This window comes from Bidens hawaiensis, unplaced genomic scaffold (genome assembly GCF_021521415.1).
Source record: "Bidens hawaiensis isolate Kalapana, Puna unplaced genomic scaffold, B.hawaiensis_p1.1 tig00007048_1, whole genome shotgun sequence".
In the NCBI taxonomy this organism is placed as follows: domain Eukaryota; kingdom Viridiplantae; phylum Streptophyta; class Magnoliopsida; order Asterales; family Asteraceae; genus Bidens; species Bidens hawaiensis.
The window spans coordinates 308,247-333,549 of record NW_027491484.1 but is presented as its reverse complement, the minus strand read 5'-3'; the positions used below and the strand labels follow the sequence as shown (position 1 = coordinate 333,549).

Sequence of the window (25,303 nt, the reverse complement as noted above, 5' to 3'; positions counted from 1 at the left end):
GTTTTGAACTTTTGATGTAATATTGAATCAGTGTTGTAAAATCATACTGTCTCCGTCCCATTATAAGTGTCAAGGTTTTAAAAACACAAAGTTTAAGGTGAATTGAATGATTACTTTTTTTTTTCTTATCAAATGACAATAATGCTCTTGAAAAGTGGGTTCATCAATATTGTTTATTAATGTTTGTTGTGTGTGCTTAAGGGTAAACTTGGAAATTGTCTAATAAATTTTGAAAGTTAACACTTGTAATTAGACAAATAAAAAAAGAAATGTGAACATTTATAATGGAACGGATGGAGTATTAAATACAATATTATTGTAAGAGAAACAAAATAATATTTAAACTTATATAAAGCTCTGAACTTTTCAATATGACTTCTTTTTCTTATTAAAAAAGAAACACTGTTTATGATTTATGTAACATCTACTTTTTTTGGTTTTCACATTGATATAATAGGTGGGACGCTTAGTTATGCATTATTGAAAGATGACAAATTAAATAAAGTTTTTTGTAACTTTGTAACAGAAACTGAATAATAAGTCATGGTCTTCCCAACCAGCATTAATGTCCCAACTCCCAACTACCACTTGGTACCGAACATTTCAATTACTTAGATATTTATAAGTACATCTATATATAACTCATTTTGAAAACATATATAGATCCAAGCAACATGTTATTGGTAATTCTTCTCTGTGTTACATTGCTACCTTTTGCTTTTGCATCCATCAACACAACATGCCTTCCTCCGGAAGAAGGTTAGTTTATAATATATGATGAGCTCGATATTATTTATTGCGCGTTTTATTGTTTAATTACTTAAAAACGTCTTTTTGTAGTGGATACGTTGAAGGAGATTGGAAGAACACTCGGTAAGGACTGGAATTTTGAACAGGATCCATGTGTTGGTTGGGAGATTTCTAAAAATGAAGCATACGAGAATAACCTCATTTGCAGTCTCGAACCAATATGCCATGTCGTAAGCATGTAATTTATTGTTCCCTCGCTTGCTTTTTCAGTTGAATTATTATTGAAGATGTTTTTGAAGAATGTTTTAATTAGATAGAGATCGCGATTCGCACATGTGAAAACTTAAAAGTGCCCACTGATTGGTCAAAATGGCGCAATTTAATGACACGCATTCTTATATGCTTGTGAACAAAGTTTTAAGTGATGATTTGATTATCTTAAATCAGATTAAGTGGTGCAGATGTCACCACTTGATGACACGTGTGTAAAATCTTGAAATTAGTGCATACAAAATACAAAATGCAGTTAGATAATGTTTTAGGTGACAATTTGATTATCTATGATTAGATCAAGTGACATAGGATGACACGTGTTTTAAAAGTCTTAAAATTACATAAAAATGCATTTGTACAAAGTTTTAAGTAACGGTTTGGTTGGATTCGCCTTAGCAAAACCTTTCCAAACAAATCAAATTCGCAATTGGTTATTTTGACTTAATTGTGAAATGGGTAAAGTGAGTTTTATCAAATTTGCACTTGTGGCATGATGTGGGTGATGCAGATTTCTTTTTATAAATTGTGAAAGACCCTTCATATATTATTATTATTATTATTATTATTATTATTTAAAAAAAAGGTTTTGAACTTACTTTCGAGGGACTTTAATTTAATTCTGTCAATTTAAGGTTTAACGATATTACTACAAAATTGGGCTTTGCGACACAGTTGTGGTCGCAAAAATGTAGCAATTGCCCTATTGCGACCGTTTCACGACTAAGGGTGGGGTTGGAAAAACACACATCACAATTGCCTTGTTGTGACCAAGTTCAGACCGCTTCTATGCTTTTGCAAAAAAAAATTGCAACTAAAAAAAGGTCGCAAATGTTGCAACCGGTTTTTGCTACAACTATGATATTAGTAGCAAATCGGTCGCAAGTTTTGCCACCGTTTTTTCGGTCGCAAACTGTTGTTGCAGTTGCCCAATTTTCTAGCTGGCAGTCACATTGCAGTCTCTATAAGTTCCTACATCTACATGCCCACCACCACTGTCACCCGCCGTCTCCACCATCGTGCCAGCTACCTCTATTTTCGCCAATAGCGGGAAAATATATATTGATAACCTCTTTTCAAAACGACTTATTTCAATTAGTCTCCATCTTAGTCCTGAACCCATTTTAGCTCGAACTAATTTAATGTTCCCTATATCCGGAACTCGTTTTGTTTAGAGCCTAGTTTCACCCCACCAGGGCCGTCTCCAAGAATTGTTAAAATATTTTGGGCCTTAAGTAAAATGAATATTTTGTTGGGTTTAAATGGGCTTACTTGGTTATAAAGTAGGCTATGTAAAAAATTTTTGTATAAAAATAGGCTTCAAAATGTCTAAAATGAGATTAAAACCCACAACTTTTTGGTTGGTAGTCATACCCCTTTGCCACTGGACCAAGCTAGTTGTTATGTAATAATTGTGTCGGGCAGGGGGGCGTCAACCACAACCCCCCCCCCTCGAAGGCCGATTTTTGAATTGAAGGATCTTACATTCTAAAATGTTACAAATATTAGTGTTTCTGAAACTGAATGATTCCTGATGCAGAAGCCTGAAAGGACAAAGCCTACCAGGCACTCTCCCACCGGAACTTGTCAATCTTCGTTACCTCCAAAATCTGTTCGTTTTATTGTTCCATAAAATCAACTTCATTGTTTGTTTGTGTTTGATGTCTGATCAATTCATTTTGATCATATAGAGACTTAACTCGCAACTATCTCAGTGGCACCATCCCTCCACAATGGGGTTCCATGGAGCAAATTGTAAACATGTCAGTCTACTTTACCTATAATCTCGGGTTTTCAACTTCGGATATCGTGTTTCAGTGGGATATCCAAAAATTTCAGATAGTTATTTAAATATCCCAATCCTTATCAGAATTTTAGAAATAAAAAATTTTAAAGAAATATTTTTTATTTTATAATTTTTTTAAAAATATTTAAGAATTTAAAAAATTATTTCGGATATCCGAAATTTCTAACTAATAATTAATATATAATAATTTTTAATAAATATTTCAGATCACTCAGATATCCGAAATTTTCAAAAATGGCTATCCGGAAATTCGGATATTCGGATTTTGGGTTTGGATTTTTTTGCACACTAGTGTGTAACGTGTTATCGACTTAGGATCTTAAAGCATTACATTTGAGTTTGACATCAGAAAGCTCACTTGCAGTTCTCTTCTGGTGAATCGTTTAACCGGATCAATCCCAAAAGAACTCGGAAACATCAGCACACTGAAATCTTTGTGAGTTTCTATTAATCTATTATCTCTATTTGGTATTTTACTGTTTGTGACTGCAATCTTATTGTTAATTAGTTCGGTTGAGGACAATATGATGTCTGGAGCAATTCCTGCTGATCTTGGGAAGCTTACAGGCATCGAAAGATTGTAAGACTTGGTGAAATTTACTCGTATTAATTGTTGCGGTTGCTTCAGTGTTGTAGAACTCGCTAGACGCTAGTCAAGCGGTGGGTACCGACTCACGATCAGGCTGGAATTTTCATATGTAATTTTTCAAAATACGTCAAATATAAAAAATCAAACATAGGTCGTAAACATAAAAAAAATCAATGAGAAAACCAAGATCCGATTGTCTTTTAAATGTATAAAACAGAAAAAAATGATAAGTAAAAGGGGTCTGATTATGTGAAATTGCATCGGGCTGATTACTGATTTATCCCCGCCTAGATCCGATTTTTACAACACTGGTTGCTTTGTGTATCTCAGTATCTGATCGATGACTGTATATATATTATTGTAGATTTTTGAACTCCAACTTTTTTACTGGAATATTGCCTGAATCATTCGCAAATTTGATCAATTTGAAGGAGTTGTGAGTTCTACTATCATATTGGATCCAGTTATCCTTTGATCATTATACGGACATATGCAATTGACTAATTTAGTTTTGTTTCTTAAACAGTCGGATTGGCAGTAACAACTTTTCTGGGAAGATCCCGGATTTCATTGGAAACTGGACAAGTCTCACCAGCCTGTGAGACAATTTTGTTCTCTTTGTTTTCGGTTTATTCGCTATAGCAATTATATTTAAATAGAGTTACTGAATAACAGAAGGATTCTGGCCAGTGGGTTGGAAGGGCCAATACCTCCTAGCATCACTCTCCTGACAACCTTAACAGACTTGTTAGTAATTCCTCATTATATCGATTATATGATGTGCTTGTCACTTTGATCAAATGTTTGTATTGACTTAGTCGATGGATGCAGGAGAATCAGTGACTTGAGAGGACCAGACGCGCTTTGTCCGCCCTTTAAAACCACACCTTTTAAGGACTTGTGAGTGAATTGCTTCTTTTTTAAATCTAGTAAGACATATTTGGTGTTTAAAAGATCAAGGCATATCATGCAAGTGCGTGAAATACCTCATAAGTTCAAAGCTATTTGAGGACAATCAACTTATTTTTGGAAAGAATGCCAAATTCTTAGTTATGTAGTTCTCCTTTTACGGTTCTAAACAGGGTAGTTGCAATAGTTTTTTTCTTATTAATATCAAATGTATTTGGTATATAGAAGGGACCATACTCTTAGATATCTCATAATTCTTCTATAAAAGGTCTTCCATAGCATATAGAGTGAAAAAGTTGTAAGATATGAGTTGGTTTGATAATTTATTCTATTATGTTCTTTTATTCATCTTTGTGTTATCACATGATCACATCTATATCTCTTATTTGAATGACTTCAAATAAAATAATATGTCTAACTTAGTACAATCTTGCCAGGATTATGAGGAATTGCAATCTTATCGGCGAGTTACCAAAATCAGTTGCTGCATCCAAACTCTTGTTAGTAATTATCACATTTAACTCAAGTATCCATGCTATAAAAAAATTCTTTTCACGGATATAAACAAAGTACTTGTTCATTTAGTTTTATCGTCTCGCTCCCTCTCTCCTTATGTTAATCTTTACATGATGTTTGCATTCTATTCATCCAAACTCTTCCCGAGTTCATTTAAGGATGGAAACGAAATGAAATAGAAGGAAAGTTAGAAATTATTGCATTCCGAAGGTTTTTTTTTTCTTTTTTATGGAAGGAAAAGAACGTTAATTCAAGGATGAGGATTGTTTAATTTTTATTTAGTTTCAATATTTTTACAGAATTTCACATCTTTAGTGTTTGTTGTTCTTTCAGAGACTTCAGCTTTAACAAACTTGTTGGATCCATTCCTGCCGAGTTCTCTGAACTAACTGACACAGACTACATGTAAGCATTTCGTTACCTGTATGAGACATTTAAGTTATAATGATGACGCTCTACTAATTTATAGTGTTGATATTTAGCTATCTTTCTGGGAACTTTCTATCTGGACGTGTGCCTGAATGGATGACCTCTTCAGGAGATAATATGTAAGTTTATTGTACTGTTAGAACCAAAGTTGGTGTCATATTTGTATTTATAAGAGAACTCATAATAGATGGACTAATATTGCTGACTTTTCTTCTAGTGATCTATCATACAACAATTTTAAATTTGAAAGCTTAAGGGATTCAAATTGTCTGACCCGACAAACGTAAGAACGACACCATCTTTTTCTTTCCTTATTACACCATCTAAATTTCGGTGCTTCTGTTTTGTTCAGAAACATGTTTTCTTCGTTTTCAATGGATAAAACGGCGTAAGTTTCTATTCCTTGAATTGTTTTATTCAAATAAGAATTTGGTGATGTTTATATCTTTATACCATACTCTTTCTACCTTTTTAATGTTTACCAGAAGAAGAGTCTCATGTTTGGGGAGTGGTTTATGTCCAACAAGTATGTACGTTGAAGTTACATATTATTACCGTATATTTTCATGAAAATTTCGACGCATTAATTAGTTTTTGTGTTAGATTTTACATCCCTGCACATCAACTGTGGAGGAGGGAAAGTAAAAATCGGAGAAACTGAATACGAAAGTGACATAGAACCAGGTAGTGCTTCATATTTCTCTGCAGTAGAAAATCGATGGGGATTTAGCAATACCGGTAACTTCTTGGACGACAACAATCGAGACAGTTACACTACTCAAGTTTCTAGGGACTTGTTAAACGCTAATCTGTACACGAGTGCACGAAAGTCAGCTTTATCTTTGACTTATTATGGTTTCTGTATGCACAATGGAAGCTACAATGTAAGTCTTCACTTCGCTGAGATCGATTTTACTGATGATGGAACGTATAGCAGCCTTGGGAGACGTCTATTTGATATCTACATCCAGGTGAGTTCTCATGGATATAAATATATATATTATCACTAAGATCAAGTTTTGTTTCTGTAAAAGTAATGGACTATACATTTGAACTGAATTGTGTAATTACAATTGTAGCTTTTCAGTTAAGTATATATTGTGCGGTAGGAAGTAAGTACGTTTCTTTTTGGCGGCTTAATTTATCGTTGGTTATAAATGGTTGGTAGGGTGTGCGGAGGGAGAAGGATTTTGACATCAGTGCTAAAGCAGGTGGTGCTAGGAAACCAGTTGTGATGAATTATACCGTCGATGTTAGAAGCAGTTTAGAAATCCGTCTCTATTGGGCTGGAAAAGGAACGTTAAATGTCCCGATGCGAGGAACTTATGGTCCTCTTATTTCAGCTATTTCGGTTAATCCAAGTAAGCTATTACTAGCTAACTCCTAACTCCTTATGTGGTGTTCATCATTTGGAGTGTGTTCGATTTATGACGATCATGTTAGTCTAAATAAGTTCAAGTTAGTTTATAACATGTAAAACAAAAAAGTGCATTTAGACGTCGAATTAACGTTAATTAGTTATGATAATACATTTCTACTCCACAATGTATATGGATAACGAACTAAATGAAACAAAATCCTTCTTTTAGTTGCTAAGTAGAACAAAAAGTAAACTAATATAAGTGTACAATATGTTATCAGCCAAGTGGTATTTTCTATGTACAACGACTAATAAGTGACAAATGAAAAGGTGTGTTGGTAGTTTATTCAGTTTTTCATTTTAGATGTTAATTGATACCTCGTGACATCATATTTTACCATACACTGATTTAGTTCATAATCGTAAAAGAGAGAAGAATAATATTTAGACGAATACCGTGTTTACAGTGAGGAGAAACCTTCGGTATATAGGAATCCAGAAGCCCTAAACAGACCTATAACTGGCCCGTGTGCTAAAGACGACAAATAATAATAATAATAATAATAATCTAGGAAAAGGGTTCAAATAAAAAACAATTGTTTTCTGAGAAGTGTGAGAAGATTTTAAAATAAAATACATCATCTAAATATGACACTATAATATGTAAATATGAAACTATACAACTTTTAGAAACTACCAATCTCAATCACTAGATCCTTGATCCAATGGTCTACATCTATTATTATGCTTCTCACAAAACTATTATTTTTTACGTTAACCCTACCCAATAATCTAGATATTTAGTAATAATAATATATATTTCAGTATTTATAAGTTTTTTAGCATTTCTTAAAGCATCTCTAGATATAGGATACTAGGATCACATTTGTTGTTTGATTTCCTTCCATAACAATTGTTTTCAATCTTTGTTTATATAAATCATTCAGAATTCTACGTTCCACAATCGCGGGAAAAGGATAACGGTATATCTAAAGGGATTGTGGTTGGAGTTGTGGTTGGAGCAGTTTGCTTCATCATCCTAATTTTAGCACTTTTATGGTGGTTTGGTTATTTACGCCACAAAGATACTATCGGTATGATATGTCTACCCGGACTAGTTAAATTTAGTAATCTCCTAACTTGTTTACATGTTCTCAATCACATTTGCGGCTCAACAGATCTGCATGGTATAGAGCTGAACGGTCTAGAGCTCAACACTGGTTCCTTCACTTTGAAGCAAATCAAAATCGCAACCAACAATTTTGATTTCGATAATAAGATTGGAGAAGGCGGTTTTGGCTCGGTTTACAAGGTACGTTCGATCACATCACATTGAGAAATTAGTTGTACAATGTTGAAAATTAATATTGTTGTATAATGAAGGGAGTGCTACCAAATGGAACCTTGATAGCAGTTAAACAACTATCCTCTAAATCAAAGCAAGGAAATAGAGAGTTCTTGAATGAATTAGGCATGATATCCGCTTTGCAACATCCACATCTTGTGAAGCTGCATGGATGTTGTATTGAAGGAAACCAGTTGTTACTCGCGTATGAATACATGGAAAATAACAGTCTTGCTCGTGCTTTATTTGGTAAATAAATTCTTTGATCCGTTTTAACTTATAGAGATAAACATAATCTAAATCATATGGCTTAATTTACTTAATGTTTTGAAGGGCCTAAAGAATGGCAGTTGGAAATTGACTGGCCAACAAGATACAGAATTTGTATACAAATAGCTAGAGGGTTAGCTTTTCTACATGAAGAATCAAGATTGAAGATTGTTCATAGAGACATTAAAGCAACTAATGTGCTGCTTGATATGGATTTAAATGCCAAAATTTCTGATTTCGGTTTGGCTAAACTTGATGAAGAGGATAACACCCATATAAGCACCCGTGTTGCTGGAACTTAGTGAGTCCTTTATTATTTACAATATAATATCATATCCAATACATTAATCATTAAAGATTTCTCTTTTTGTTTACAATTTTTAGTGGATATATGGCTCCTGAATACGCGATGCGCGGTTACCTAACAGATAAAGCAGATGTGTATAGCTATGGAATCGTCCTCTTAGAGATTGTAAGCGGGGTGCCTAACATTGCCGACAGGGCAAAGGAGAATCAGTTTGTTCTTCTTGATCGGGTAAGTAGTATGCTTGATATTTTCAACTAAGTTTCAAACCGATTGCGCTCAACACTTTTTTGTTCTTTATTTTTTTGTATTAATAACTAGTTTATTGAATAAATTCATGAAAATAGTAAGGGTTAATACCATATTAAAGTCCCTCAGACTAATTTTTTGTTTCTTTATATCAGACCATTGCTTTGAAAGCCACGGGTAACTTAATGGATTTAGTTGATCCAAAACTGGGTTCCAAATATGACATCCAGGAGGTGATGGTAGTTATCAATTTAGCCTTATTATGCACAACAATATCTCCAACCGGTAGACCAACAATGTCATCAGTTGTTAGCATGCTAGAAGGCCGAATTATTCCTGAAACGTTTATTGCTGAACAAAGTGTCTCAATGTCTCAAACGGTTCGTGACAAATTGATGAAACAACTTGAGATAAAAAGTGAGAACCAAATGACGGAAACATCATTCGCGTATACTGATTCTTCAACGTCGGCTGTTGATCTTTACCCGGTTGATGGGTTCAGTGAGTATTTGCAAAGGAGAGATAGTGATGCAAAGAAGTTGTTATCTTAGATTGAATACTTGAATAGTTGCATACATTGATTATATGGATATAGAGTACTTATTGTTTGATATCTACTCAACATTTATATGTTATAAAGTTGTGATGTAATTTGTTTATTCCAGTTTATAAGGTGAATTTCTTATATTGTAATTGAGTTAGTAAAAAAAATTTGGAATTGTACAACAAATAAAATGTTTGTCCTTCCATTTACATCTTTATTTACATAGTACAGATGTTAATGTTATTGTTCTTTTGTAAAAAGTTAATATGATGAGCCTTAATTCAGTATTTCTTTTATATATAACTCAGTATATCTAACTATACACTAAAAGTTATATAATAAAGCTGTATTTTGTCCATATTCGTTTGATTAACAATTTCACAAACGTTTCACAAACACATAGCCAAACAGGGTTTGATCATGTTTGTTCATTAAGTTTATAAACAAACACAAACGAACATATAGTAATATGAAAAATAAAACACAACGTTCTTGAACTCAATTTTTGATTTAATCAATTACTCACCCAAAAATATAACGTTAACTATTCGACATAATTATCTGAAAATAATTAATATAATAAAACTAAAAAAAACGATTAGTTAACTTTATGTCGAATAGTGTGATCAATTACTCACCCAAAAGTATAAAGTTAAATATAAACAAAAAAAAACGATTAGTGACCAGACATTAACAAGCATAACCGAACGTAAATGGACATACATAACAAACACACTATGGAACATTCACAAACCCAACCACCGTTCGTGTTTGTTCATTTAACTATCCAATCTGAATACCTTGTTTACATTCATTTATTTAATAAACAAACGAATATAAACGAACTTTCCATAGTATAATTCGCTATCCCATCAAGTAACCTAAAATAAAGTAGTTACATTAATTGGGAATTTAAAAGACAAATTCTTCTCTATGTTGATAGAATGAGTTTTAATTTTTATAGGTTATTTGTGGGGTGTCGGTCCTATTTTATAAAATACAAGGATCCTATGTGGCAATAGAATATAAAAGTAAGGGCGAAACTATAATTTATAAGTTTTATAAAAAGGTCAGGCCCACCAGTATGAGCATGAAATGATAGGACACTAGAAAGTTATGTATCCACTCGCTATGGACCAAATTTGGTGTTCTTCCATTCTCAATTTGACACCTTGCACTTGAATTATTTGTTAAATGTATTGCTATTCTCTTGATCATATATTTAACTAAAAATTATCATCTAACTGTATTTAAATACGTTCTTTATAATCTATTTTTCTTTTTATTTGTTGATTTTAAAGTTACAAGATAGAAATAAACAATTTAGGTCGGGCTAAGCAAGTTCGTATTGGGTCAAGACGACATGACTAACATCTTTCGTAAGCTGACATATATGCTCGACCAGTTTATAACTCATTCCACTTGAATTGGCTTGTTTATATCATTCCAACAAGAGTTACGTTCATTTACACGTGCCTAATTAAGATTCAACAGTCCTACCATATTAGTTGTGTCATGCACATCTACTAAACTAAAGGGTAACACAGCCATCTTACTAGTATAAATGATTTGTATAACCATTACAAGCCATAACCAAAGACAAGTGTGGGGAGTCTCTTGAAGCTAGCTACACATACCTAATATTAACATGAATTGTTACCCATATAAAATTTATATCAAAGTAACTAGACATCTTGTCTAATTTGGTTTTAAGGTTAAAAGATGAATGGATGATTGGTCATTCATTGTATTGCAACTTCGTATGGTCATTAGATACGCACGTGGTCCGCCGCCATGCATGTGCTAGGGACATAGAATAGTGTTTGTGTTAGAAAATAAAAATATATTGGTTGAAAAGTAGGTGGATCAATATCACATCAATTCCTATATTAAGAAGATTATGTCAACCTTACTTTTGATTTTGAGGCCGTTAGAGAGGATTTCCAGCCAAGAACAATTGATTGTATTACATTGTTTAACTCTCACCTACTTTTCCTATATATTGTATTCTATTGTCTTCTTTGTAAATGCATCAAAATAATAAACGATTCTTCTTTCATCTCATTTGCAATCCTTTGTATTTCAATCACAAACTATTTCAATCACAAACATGGTATCAAAGCATGGTGTATGATCTTAGGATCAACCTGTTCATAACCACTCAAAATCTACCCCAAATATATTTTTTTTGTAAACCTGTGAGCAATCATCATAACCGGGAACAACAATGATGAGCTCGCGTTGCAAATAACAAACCTTCTCAAGGGCGGCCTCAACAACCAAAATCAAACCTCAAAACAAAACCTCTCAGATAGCTTGAAAATTAGCCTCAAGCTAAACAGTCAAAATTACGCCCTATGGGCTCGAATGATTCGAGTAGCCATCGGTGGTAAATCGAAACATTTGTTAGGTCACTTATCGGGAAACCCGCCACCACCGGAACCAATCGATGAAACATATGAACAATGGGAACAAGACGACTTAGTCGTGTTCTCTTGGTTAATACAAAATATCGAACCCGCTCTTGCAAGCAACTTAACTGAATTTCCCACAGCCAAAACCTTATGGGATGCGTTGGTGGTTACCTACAGTAGCGGGAAAGATAAATTACAAACCTTTGATCTTCATGTTAAGGCGAATGGAATCAAGCAGAATGGGTCACCATTAGAGGATTTTTGGATCGTTATGCAGGGCGTTTGGGGTGAAATTGAAAGGCGAGATCCGAATCCCATGACCTGCACAATTGACATTGCAACCTACAATAAGATCCGGTCAGAACAAAAACTCTTTCAGTTCCTCAATGCCCTTGACCGACAATATGATGCCATAAAAAGGGAAATCCTCCGATGGGACCCGTTACCCTCGGCTGAGGGCGCCTACGCAGCCGTTCGAAAAGAGATGGCACACCAAGGAATACTAGGAAACCTCACAGATAGTTCGTAGTCTCAAAACGGGGCGGCGGCGGGATTGGCTGCCAGAGGGTCTCACGATTCAGAAGGGCAAGGTTTAGGGTTCTTGTCAAAAGGACGGTCGGGTTATAAGAGTACTAGTAATTCATCATCTCGGATTGATAAGTCTAACTTGAAGTGCACTCATTGTGGGATGTCGAAACATACCAAAGACCAGTGTTTCAAACTCGTCGGCTTCCCCGATTGGTGGAATGATGGTCACAAGAAGAACAATAAAGAAGGGGGAAAATCTGCTTCTGCTGTAAGCAATCCAGAAACCACCGCTAGTAACACCGCCAACCACCGCGCTGTCGAAGGGAGGAATAGTGGATTCAGTGGGATGGCGTCTGCTGGAGATGGAAGCGAAGCAGATGCGGATTGCAACATGGATGGAGGTATCGGGTTTGAGAACCTTATCTCAAACCTTTCTTTTTTAAACCCTATTTTTTTTAAACCCTGCAATATTTAAAATGTTAAATGAATTCAATAGAGATGTTGATATATCGAATAACTCAAAAAATATTGAGTTAAATAACTCAAAAGGTAATGAGTTAAATATTGATACTGGCCAACGTATATTGAAAAGTGGTGAACATAACTCAAAAGGTGCTGACCAACATATATTTAATAACTCAAAACGTAATATGACTTTACGAAATAAAATTTCCCAAGAGTCTATTTGTTATGAAACTAACCAAAAGACGTTTCATGAATCCATAACAAAAGAAAATAATTTTTCTCAAAATGATAATTTTTACACAACAGACCATAAAAATTTTGATGAACCCATCTTAGAAGAAAACAATTCTTTTAGTCAAGCTAATATGGTTAAAACTTGTGAACAAATAAATAAATCATTGATATTTGATTGTGGTGCTACCGACACCATGACTTTTGAATTATCAGATATGATTTCAAAATCCAGACCCAAAATTGACCACATTAAAACCGCAAATGGAGGAATAGTTCCCGTAAAAGGTGGAGGAACTATTGAAATCTCCCCAACTTTAAAACTCTCAATTGTCTTTATGTTCCTTCTTTGTCACACAAGTTGTTATCTATCAGCCATGTAACAAAAGAGTTAAATTGCTCCGTTTTAATGCACCCTACCTTTTGTATATTACAGGACATCAGGACGGGAGCGATTATTGGGCGTGGCACTGAACGTCATGGATTGTATTATGTGGACGAAGTGACTCAACATGGTACCGTGATGCTTGCTCATGGAACTATAGACAGAGAAGCTTGGTTATGGCATAGAAGACTGGGACATCCATCTATCGGTTATTTACATCTTTTGTTTCCAAAACTATTTCCTTTAAATAAAACGTTAAATTGTGAAGCTTGTGTTTTGGCTAAAAGTCATAGACATACTGATGTGTTGTAAAACACACTTAATTTCCTTATCGTTTTATCATGATTTAATTGCTTTTTAGTTTAATTATTAAGAGGTATAGCTTGTTTTTGCTTAATTTTACAAAGATGGATGTTTACTTGTAGGTTATGAGTTTTAATGAAGAAAAGTGGCAAGTTTGAAGACTCTAGGGGCTTATTTGAGCAACTTTGAAGACTACAACTCAAGGCCCGACCCAAGCCCACAAGTTAGAAGCCTTACATGCATAATATATTAATTAAACAAAAGAAAAAAGAACCCTAACAGCCCATCAATCCCGAAATCAGCCCCCAACTAGTAAAAAAATAACCCTAAAAGCTCCCATTCAAGAGGAAAATTCGTTTTTTGCAATTCTTGAGCCAAGGGAAGAAGAAGGAGGCTAAGGACAGTTGTGGACAGCAGCTACGGGTCATATACATTCATAATCTCAGCCATATAACCCTAAGTAATCATCCATAAACTTTGTCCTTTGTTCAAGAACCCTAACTTGTTAAGTTTAAGCTTTTTGTTGGATTGTTTTGCAAGTACTTTGAAGTTTGACTTGTGTTTGATTGTTCTTGATCATTGAATGAGTTTTATTATGTTTTGGTTGAGTTATTTGATATTTAACTTAACTATATGCTGCTGTCCAAAATCAATGTTAGGCTAAACTAGTTAGTTCTACCTAGGTTAGATGATTGTTGTTAGGTTTTAGTAAGTAGTTTGGATTGTTGATGATCATGGCTTAAATTGTTAATGTAAAGTTTGGTTTAACATTGAATTAGGTTGTGTTTAGTGGCTGTGAATTTGTTAATTACACTTATAAACCTCTTGCTTTAATTAATTGAATGAGTTTTGATTGATTGTTGCTTGTTAGGACTCTTTACTTAGTGTTTAGGGTTTGTTTGCGGGTTGATCAACCGTAAGGTTTAAGTGAGTGTTTTAATTTAATATAATCAGCGGGTAGACACCTTCCTTGAGACCGAGAGGTGATAGGAAGTAAACTCGTCTCATAGCTTTTACTTGTTACGATTAGAATCGCGCGAGAGCGGGTTCAGTTCTTGTCGGGTTTGGGTTTGTGAGGGATTAGTTGACCTAGTTTAAGTTAAACTGAATTGTTCCTCTATCCTTGGTTGCGTAGTATTCGTCTCCATTAGGGTAGTGTGTCGGTGAGACCGAGAGGAGAGTCGGCATTAGAGCACGTTAACAATTCGTCACCCGGTTTGTTCTTTAAAATCAACTAAAACAAGTTAGAGTTTGTTAGAGAGACTGAGAGGTAATTTGACTTTCTTAAACAAGTTTTGGTTGTGTCATCTTTTATAACCGGTGTCTTGAATATTTTCAATCCATTGTCTTGTTATTTCTATCAACATGATTCATTCCTAGGTAGACGTTTTTATCACTGCAATCAAAGTTTTCAAAGTTTTGTTAAAAGTTTTCATTTAATTAAGTTAAGTAGTTTATTCAATTTTAAATATTAAAAAATCATTTAAATAATATTTTGGTGAGTCTTGGTTAGAGTTTCGTAATTATAAACGTTTTCACGTGTCTTCGAGTTCGATATCCGGACTTTCCTTATCTGTGCTATACGCGATCGGTACACTTGCCGGTTTTGTGTGGTTTCTATAGGATTTTTGTTTTTATAAATTTAAAGCTTAATTGTGATTCGTTCTTTATTTATATTATACATTTTCACACATCAAGTTTTTGGCGCCGTTGCCGGGGAACACGGTTTGAAGCGTTTTAAGAACGACTCGAGTTAGGACTTGCCTTATTTACTATTTGTTTGCTTAATTGTTTTGTTTGTTAGTTTAAAATAGTTTAGTTAATTAATATTTCTTTTATTTATTTTAATAGTTGTATGCGACGTACTCGATCTCTAGGACCACCAGAAGTTGAAGGATTTCCCGAACCAGAGAGAGAGCTTCTTGAGAGACGTCGTACAAAATCGTCTTCTAGTTCATCTACATCCGTCGGTAATACATTCTCTTCTCCTACTTTATCTGAACCCATCGTTAGGGATAGGATTATAGCCGACGCACCACCGAGGAGGACAGTCGCAGACCGGGCTCGTCCGGTCGATGCTGGCGTGAGATCCAGCATTGCTCCACCAGCTATAGGAGTTCAAACGACTTGGCAGATTCCATCTAATGTTCTGAACACGATTGCTCATTCTGCTCAGTTTCACGGGTTGCTCCACGAGAACCCGCATTCTCATCTCACTCGCATTGCACGTATCTGCGACACGTTTTATCTTGCCGGCGTATCCGAAGACGCCATAAAACTCCGAATCTTTCCGTTCTCACTCGTTGATCAGGAGAGTCTGTGGCTTGAGTCCCTCCCACAGGGATCCATTTCTACTTGGGCCGCCATGCAGACCCAGTTCCTGGAAAAATACGATCCTCCGGCTAAGGCCGCTCGTTTGCGTAACCAGATTCATTCTTTCCAGATGGAGGACACTGAGAGTTTCTACGAGGCGTGGGAGAGATTCAAAAACCTACTTGCTTTATGTCCAAACCACGGCCTACAAGACTGGGCGGTTGTCGAGAAGTTCTACAACGGAGTGACGTACGCAACTCAGAGTATGCTCGACACAGCTGCAGGAGGTAACCTACTAACGACGAAAGATACGGATGAGTGTATTGCCTTGTTTAACGGTTTAGCCATGAGTGGATACCAGCGACCACCAGTTAAGAGCACCAAAACCGTCGATTCCCTATCACGCGGCATGCATTCGGTCGACACGAGCACCGCACTTGCGGCACAAGTTGAAGCGTTAGCAAAGATCGTGAAGGACTTGCAGGTGAAAAGTAAGTTATGCGAGATCTGTAGAGGGGGACACGATACCGTTCAATGCCCCGTAGGTTTCCAGGAGGAGGCAGTCGACTTCGTCAATAATCCAAACCGAAATCAACATTCTTTAAATTCTTATAATTTGGGGTGGAGAGGTAACCAAAATTCCAACTGGAGGAACGGGAATCAGTCCGGCTTCCAGCAACGTCAGAGCCTATTCCAGGATTCCGGTGAGGGAACGAGTAGTGGGGAGAAGAAGCCCACGTTAGAGGAGATGATGGCACAGCAGACACAGATGTTGTCGCAGTATGTGACTCGGGGGGACTCACGTCACAAAGAAACTCAAGAGAAATTCCGGGAGCACGAGTCATTCATGAGAAATCAAGGAGCGTCAATTCAAAATCTTGAGCGTCAGATGGGAGAGATAGCAAGTCGTCTAAATGAAAGGTCGCCAGGTACACTTCCAAGTAACACTGAACAAAATCCGAAGGCGTTCGCGAAGGCTGTGACGACAAGGAGCGGTGCATGGGCACGTAACGAGCCCGTGATTCAAGAGGCGACGAGAGGAGTCGTTAACGAGCCTGCGGTAGATGTAGAGGAGCAGGTAGACGAGGAGATTCAGTTGGAGTCTCCACCGGTCAGGGTGCATCAGAGCCACAGCCCAGGAAGTACAGCACAGGCCGAGAACCAGCCACTACCCAGCACACCACCGAGAGTCTACAAACCTAGACTCCCGTATCCCGGGAGAGTCCGTAGGGATAGAGACGAGGAGCAGAACTCCAAATTTCTTGATCTTCTGAAGCAACTTCATCTTAATGTCCCATTCCTTGAGGCACTCACGCAAATGCCCAAATATGCAAAGTTCCTTAAGGATATTCTTTCGAACAAAGAGAAGCTAGCCGAAGTCTCTTCCATTCCTCTGAGTGTTGGTTACTCTGCAGTCTTGCAGAGAAAGTTACCAGAAAAGATGTCCGATCCTGGGAGTTTCACAATTCCCTGCATCTTAAGTGATAATACGGTTGTCCATGCGCTGGCAGATCTTGGTGCCAGTATTAATCTCATGCCGTATTCCGTGTATCGCAAATTGGGTCTAGGCGAACCGAGGCCTACCCGTATGAGTATCCAGCTTGCTGATCGTTCTGTGAAATACCCCCGAGGGGTGGTCGAGAACATGCTTGTTCGTGTCGACAAGTTCATCTTCCCGGTGGACTTTGTCATCCTGGACATGAACGATGACGATAGTGTCCCACCCATCTTAGGCCGACCATTCCTTGCCACTGCACAGGCATTGATCGATGTCTGCGAGGGTAAATTAATCTTAAGAGTTGGGGATGAGAACGTTAGTTTTGACGTTCGACAGTCACTGAAACACCCCAAGTCTGCTGATGACTCCTTATACTTCATTGATACCATCATGGAGCATGTCGGGGAGTTTCTCAGCGAAATTTGTGGAGGATCTGCCTCCGACACCCAGATTCTCGATAGGGAGATTCCGGAGATTGAAATGGTTGCCGTAACCAATCAGTCCTTAAATGACGACACCGAGTCGCATACCCCTGAATCTGGCGTGTCTGCTAAGATCGTACGAGAAGATCCGATGGACCGACCTTCGGTCGAGATTCCTCCTTCTTCCTTAGAGATTAAGGATTCGCCTGCCCACCTTGAGTATACGTTTTTAGATGAAGAGAGGAAGCTGTCGGCTATCATTGCATCTACTTTGACGGAGGTCAAGAAGGCGAATGTGGTTATCTTGGATATCGAGGGTTGTCATGAAGAGCTTGTGGAGGATACCTCTATGGAAGTAGATGATACGCAATTTGACCCGGGAGGTGACATTGAAGAAATAGGAAGATTAATTTTTAGGGAGACATCACAGAAGAGAGAACATGTATACTTGGATCAAACGAACTTGAAAGTGAGGATACAACATACGAAACAAAATAAAAAGTTGACACACAGCAAAGATGACATCCTCCTTCATTACACGACTCGTATAAAGTTTGGTCCGGGCAAGTATAAGTCTTGGTGGTCCGACCCGCTTCAGTTTTTCAAAATCTCTTTAAATTTTTCTGGTAAGTTTTTCCTGACTACTAGTAGACAAATAAAACGAAACGGGTCGAGTGGAAAACGGATAAAGGAGAAGCCACCTGATTGAAATTGAGATTTGGGGTCAGGCTGAGGACCCGTTAAACTAAGCGCTCTCTGGAGACAGACCGAGAGGTGACTCGGTATTAGAACACGTTAATAATTGTTTTTCCGGTTTGTTCTTTAAAATCAACTAAAACAAGTTAGAGTTTGTTAGAGAGACTGAGAGGTAATTTGACTTTCTTAAACAAGTTTTGGTTGTGTCATCTTTTATAACCGGTGTCTTGAATATTTTCAATCCATTGTCTTGTTATTTCTATCAACATGATTCATTCCTAGGTAGACGTTTTTATCACTGCAGTCAAAGTTTTCAAAGTTTTGTTAAAAGTTTTCATTTAATTAAGTTAAGTAGTTTATTCAATTTTAAATGTTAAAAAATCATTTAAATAATATTTTGGTGAGTCTTGGTTAGAGTTTCGTAATTATAAACGTTTTCACGTGTCTTCGAGTTCGATATCCGGACTTTCCTTATCTGTGCTATACGCGATCGGTACACTTGCCGGTTTTGTGTGGTTTCTATGGGATTTTCGTTTTTATAAATTTAAAGCTTAATTGTGATTCGTTCTTTATTTATATTATACATTTTCACACATCACATACATTTATTTCAAATAACACAAAAGTTAATTTACCCTTTTCACTTATTCATTCAGACGTATGGGGTCCAGCTGAAGTAACTGGGGGGCAAAATTTTCGTTTTTTCGTTCTTTTTGTTGATGATTGTACTCGTATGACATGGATTTATTTTCTAAAACATAAATCTGAAGTTTTTGATAAATTTAAAAATTTTTATGCCATTATACATACACAATTTAAAACCAACATCCAGGTTCTTCGATCCGATAATGGGGGGGGGGGGGGGGAATTCATTAACACCTCAATGACACAATTTTGTCAAGAAAAAGGGATAATTCACCAAACTTCATGTTCCCACACCCCCGAACAAAACGGGACGGTCGAACGAAAAAACCGCATTCTCTTATAAATAACAAGGTCCCTTCTAATTGAATCTCAAACCCCCCAAGTCTTTTTGGCCTGATGCTCTCGCCACTGCCACTTGCCTTCTCAGTCGGCTACCAACCAAAGCCCTTGACCTAAAAACCCCTCTTCAAACTCTTTCTGAATTTACTAAACTACCACCCACGCTTACGTTACAACCACGAATATTTGGGTGCTCCGTCTTTGTCCACATACCTAAAATAAATCGAACCAAGCTCGGTCCTTGTGCTGAAAAATGTGTTTTTGTGGGCTATGGTGTTAACCAAAAAGGATACCAGTGTTATAGTCCAAAAAGACGTCATATGTACACTACCATGAACTGTGACTTCCTTGAAACCGAGTTTTTCTATACCTCCCAACACAGTGGTCAGGGGGAGAAAGAGGATAATGACACACTGAGTTGGCTAAAATGGGTTTCATCATCAGAAGAAGCCAATCACAATACCCAACCAGCAGATCACGGTACCCAAGATGAGTCAGTAGTTTCACAACAATCAGATGAACCAACAATTAGTGTCCCAAACCAAAATTCTCCCAACCTAGCGTCTGAGGTAAGTAATTCTCAAACACATGAAGATATACAAAATGAAGAAACTCATGATATTGATATCTCTAACAATTGTGAGATAGAAATAGAACAAACAGTGCAGGAGAAACAAGAACAAGAAACAATGCAAGAAGAAACAACCGAGAGATATGTTCTCCCTCCAAGGGTAAACAGAGGAATCCCAGCTAAACGGTACTCCCCAGAAAAAAAAAGACTAGGCCCTCCAAGTATCCCATAGCAAACATAGCTGAAGGGAACTTATCCAAAGAAGCCAAAGCCTTTACTTCTTCGCTATACGCAGAAAAAATCCCAGCCACTGTGGAACAAGCCCTTGACTCAAAAAATTGGAAAGATGCTATGGATACAGAGATGAAAGCTCTAATGAAGAATAACACATGGGAAAAATGTGACCTCCCACAAGGAAAGAAACCAGTGGGGTGCAGATGGGTCTTCTCAATCAAACATAAATATGATGGAACTATTGAAAGATATAAGGCAAGACTGGTAGCTAAAGGTTATACCCAAACATACGGAATCAATTACTCAGAGACATTCTATCCGGTAGCCAAGATTCACACTATCCGAGTTCTTTTCTCTATTGCCGCAAATGAGGGATGGTCTCTTCACCAATTTGATGTTAAGAATGCCTTCCTACATGGAGAGTTAAAGGAAGAAGTTTATATGGACGCGCCTCCTGGATACACAAAAAATTTCAAGATAAAGGAAGTATGCCGTTTGAAAAAATCTCTCTACGGGCTTAAACAATCTCCTCGAGCTTGGTTCGGCAAATTTACTTATGCAATGAAGAGATATGGATTTCGACAAAGCAACTCCGATCATACATTATTTCTTAAACAAAGAGGTAAACTTGTAACTAGTTTAATTATATGTTGATGGCATGATCATTACAAGGAACGACGAGGAAGAAATGAAGAATTTAAAGACAAATTTGTTCAAAGAATTCGAGATGAAGGACTTGGGAAGGCTGAAGTACTTTCTTGGAATTGAAGTACTAAGGTCTAAACAAGGTATTTTTATATGTCAGAAGAAATATATTCTTGATCTTCTAGCTGAGACAGGAATGATAGATTGCAAACCTGCCGACACCCCAATGGAAGTTAATCGAAAACTCCATATGGAATAAGGGACAAATCTGGATGACAAAGGGAGATACCAACGCTTGGTAGGTAAATTAATATACCTCTCGCATACTCGTCCAGATATTGCATATGCGGTTGGGGTGGTCAGTAAGTTTATGCATCAACCACAAGTTACTCACATGGAAGCCGTATGGAGAATTATTAGATACCTCAAAGGAACACCAGGTTATGGAGTCCTCTTTCAACCAAACAAACATCTAAAGATCCAGCTATATACGGATGCAGACTGGGCAGGAGATGAAGATGATCGAAGATCAACATCGGGATACTTTACTCTACTGGGAGGAAATTTAGTAACATGGAGAAGCAAAAAACAGAAAGTGGTAGCATTATCTAGTGCCGAAGCTGATTCCGTGGAATTGAACGGGGTCTGGCAGAAGTACTATGGATACGAAGACTTTTGACCGAGATCGGGCTTCCCCAGATTGAAGCCAGTAGGATCATGTGCGATAACAAAGCTGCAATACAAATATCTGAAAATCCTGTTCAACACGATCGAACAAAGCACGTAGAAGTTGATAGAAATTTCATCAAAGAAAAACTTGAAACAGGGATTATAGAATTACCGTTCGTTCGATCAGAAGACCAGTTAGCAGATATATTAACAAAAGCCGTCAATGGAAGAATCTTCAAAATTTGTCTCGTCAAGTTGAATATCGGAGATCCCACTACTCAACTTGAGGGGGAGTGTTAGAAAATAAAAATATATTGGTTGAAAAGTAAGTGGATCAATATCACATCAATTCCTATATTAAGAAGATTATGTCAACCTTACTTTTGATTTTGAGGCCGTTAGAGAGGATTTCCAGCCATAACAATTGATTGTATTACCTTGTTTAACTCTCACCTACTTTTCCTATATATTGTATTATATTGTCTTCTTTGTAAATGCATCAAAATAATCAATGATTCTTCTTTCATCTCATTCGCAATCCTTTGTATTTCAATCACAAACTATTTTAATCACAAACAGTTTGCCCTTGTGCCCTTCTTATGTCAACAGGACATACTATTATTCCTTTCCTTTTCACATATACTTTTTGTTATATTTTAAAATAAAAATGTGAACTCAGTTACGTTTAATTTGGCTGTTGGCGTTCTAGTCATGTAAAATTAGGATGATGGTTAACGCTTGAGATCTTATAGTCATGGATTCGAAACTTGCCTTTCCCACAGTGGTGAGTGTCTTCCTTAACATTCCGTCAAACTCAGGCCTGAATCGTCAAACTCAGTATGATCGGTTAACATTCCGTCTCACAGAGGCTCACTAAAGTATTTGAGGTAGTTTTAAACGATATTCAAAAAAAGGTTACCTTCAATTTGGTTTCACCGGTATATGTTAGAGTTCTCAATAAACCTTGCATCTTTGTCTTCTGCTTCTTTAGTCTTATTTCTTGTTTTATCACTGTTTTCATGTTATCTATACCTTATTATCTATATATAGTAAAGGAGAAAGTTGGTGCCACAAATCTGATTTGGGCTCCAAAACTTTCATATATATAAGATACTTGTGCAACTTAAACAACTAAATTAGTTCTGGTCCGCTGGCTTTGAAGTTGTTAGAAGTTTGTGTTTTTGTTATATACCCAGGTTCGAATCTCTGCAAGGATTAAAACAAATGTTTTTTCAATTTTTTTCCAATTTGTCTCATTATTGGCCATTAGGCCTACTTAAAAATATGTTTTGATTCTCACATATTCAAACAAATTCAAAGTATTTATAAAACAAGCTTATTATAAATCCAATTCCTAGAACTTCTAAAATGTACCATCCGAAATGTTTTTGTTTTTTTTGTTAATTCGTAACAAACGTTTTGTTTTTTGATTTACCAAATTCATGTCGTCTCACCGTTATGATGTCCGGGACTGACAATTCTTGGGTTTTACCGAATCATCGTAGATCGTCCAGTACCGACAACACTCGGATTTTAAGCACGCTTGGGTTTTACCGAACATTATTTTAGTCCCGTTTTCGTAACAAATGCAAACGAAATCGACAAAATGTGTGTTGACCCACCGCCGAGAATCTCGGATTTTTACCGGCGCCCCGGTTTTACCGACTCACCACCACAACTCCCGAATATGAGCCGACTCGCCGCTGCACCGATCGAGTTTTACCAACGACCAGGTTTACTAACCGAATAAACATTGTTTTCAATATATTAACAAAAAAAATATCATATGTTATACGAGTGTCGATGAGTCATTACCTCAGCGTCTGGGCTGACTGACGTCACCTCAGTGGCTCACCTCTATTTTTATTTTTTATTTTCATTGTGTTTTAGTTCCAATATCATAGCAATTACCGACTAGATTCACGTTGACGTACTGTTGTCGTACGGGACCAACCGCGCCACCCCATTGGCCTACCTCAATTCTTATATTTATTTTTTGTTTTCAATTTGTTTTAGTTCCAATATCGTAACGAACGTAGTTAATACTGACTAAATTCGCGTTGCCTCGTCGTTGCGACACCCGAGTTTTACCGACCGATTTACCGTGCAACGTGCGGGTAAATCACTAGTTTCAACAGTATCTTAAACTATGCGGCGGTAAGACCATTCCCAATAGCAACCAAATCCAACCCAGTCTTTTAATAAAAAACTAATTTCTCTCTCATCAAGAAAAACAACTCAACCCAATATAAATTTCCACTCTCATTTACAACCCAACCTCAATCAACATTTGTGTTATATAAATAAAATTTATGACATTTAAAATATATAAAAAAAATAAAACTTTAAATAATAAGTTTACGAAACAATAATATTATATTGGAATAATAATAAGAAAAAAAAAATACATATTTTTGAATAATCTCGTTTTTAATAAATTTTATATCGAAGTGTTTAGAAAAAAATAAACATGGTTGTGTTTTTAGTTTTTTTTAAGCAAACAATTTAAGTTATTAAACAAAAACTAATTTATATATTATATTAATTGTTAACAAAAAAAAGAATGAAAAAACATTAACTAGTAATTGCATAAAATGGCTTGGCTCGTGGGTGGATTTTCAAGCTCAAGCTTGGCTCGTTTACTATCTGTCGATTATTATTTTATATAATTATAATTATTTTATATAGTTTATTCTGTTATGATAATTATTAAATATAATTTTAAAATACTAACTTGTTTAGGCTAGCTAGCCGACTCGGGCTCGTTTATTAAACGAACTCACTTTTAGGCTCAAGCTCGGGCTTGGGCTCAATTAAGCTTGGCTCGATCGAGCTTTTTAATTAACCGACCTCAAAAATATGAGCGACACTTGTGGGCCTTTGTTTTCACTGAACGGGGATATTATGGTCCCGTGGGATGATTAAGGGGTTGATTTCCCTATTCAAGTCTTCATTTACTCGTCGTGGTCATCATTTGTTCGTAAGGGCGTTTATTTATTCGATAGAAAGGTATCGCTTCTGTTTTCACTGAACATGGCTCGCAACGACTCGTGGGCCATTGTTTTCACTAAACGGGGATATTATGGTTCTGTAGGATGATTAAGGGGTTGATTTCTCCATTCAAGTCTTCATTTACTCGCCCTGATCATCATTTGTTCGTTAGGGCGCTCATTTGTTCGCTAGAAAGGTGTCGCTTCTGTTTTCACTGAACGAGGCTCTCAACGACTCGTGGGCCTTTGTTTTCACTGAACGAGTATATTATGGTCATTTGGGATGATTAAGGGGTTGAGTTCCCCATTCAAGTCTTCATTTACTCGCCTTGGTCATCATTTGTTCGTTAGGGCGCTCATTTGTTCGCTAGAAAGGTGTCGCTTATGTTTTCACTGAACGGCTCGCAACGACTCGTGAGCCTTTGTTTTCACTGAACGGGGATATTATGGTCTCTTGGGATGATTAAGGAGTTGATTTTCCCATTCAAGTCTTCATTTACTCGCCCTGACATCATTTGTTCGTTAGGGCGCTCATTTGTTCGGTAGAAAAGTGTCGCTTCTGTTTTCGCTGAAGGGGCTCGCAACGACTCGTGGATCTTTGTTTTCACTGAAC

General features: G+C 36.6%; 2 protein-coding genes across 2 annotated transcripts; both read left to right on the top strand.

Annotated features, from left to right (window-relative positions):
- The first annotated feature begins 470 nt into the window (after positions 1-470).
- On the top strand, positions 471-9,551 carry LOC143634367 (putative LRR receptor-like serine/threonine-protein kinase At1g53420). The gene is made up of 24 exons (XM_077102470.1): positions 471-759; positions 841-988; positions 2,561-2,632; positions 2,712-2,783; positions 3,192-3,263; positions 3,336-3,407; positions 3,781-3,852; positions 3,943-4,014; positions 4,092-4,163; positions 4,248-4,316; positions 4,763-4,825; positions 5,175-5,246; positions 5,324-5,389; positions 5,488-5,553; positions 5,623-5,658; positions 5,756-5,796; positions 5,874-6,241; positions 6,439-6,631; positions 7,578-7,724; positions 7,809-7,942; positions 8,014-8,224; positions 8,309-8,546; positions 8,630-8,780; positions 8,954-9,551. Exons 1-24 carry the CDS (start codon positions 675-677, stop codon positions 9,347-9,349), a joined length of 2,988 nt encoding a protein of 995 aa, XP_076958585.1. The 5' UTR covers positions 471-674; the 3' UTR covers positions 9,350-9,551.
- A 2,158-nt stretch (positions 9,552-11,709) lies between these two features.
- On the top strand, positions 11,710-12,285 carry LOC143634386 (uncharacterized). Its single transcript, XM_077102484.1, has one exon. The coding sequence runs from the start codon at positions 11,710-11,712 to the stop codon at positions 12,283-12,285; it is 576 nt and encodes a 191-aa protein (XP_076958599.1).
- Positions 12,286-25,303: the final 13,018 nt, after the last annotated feature.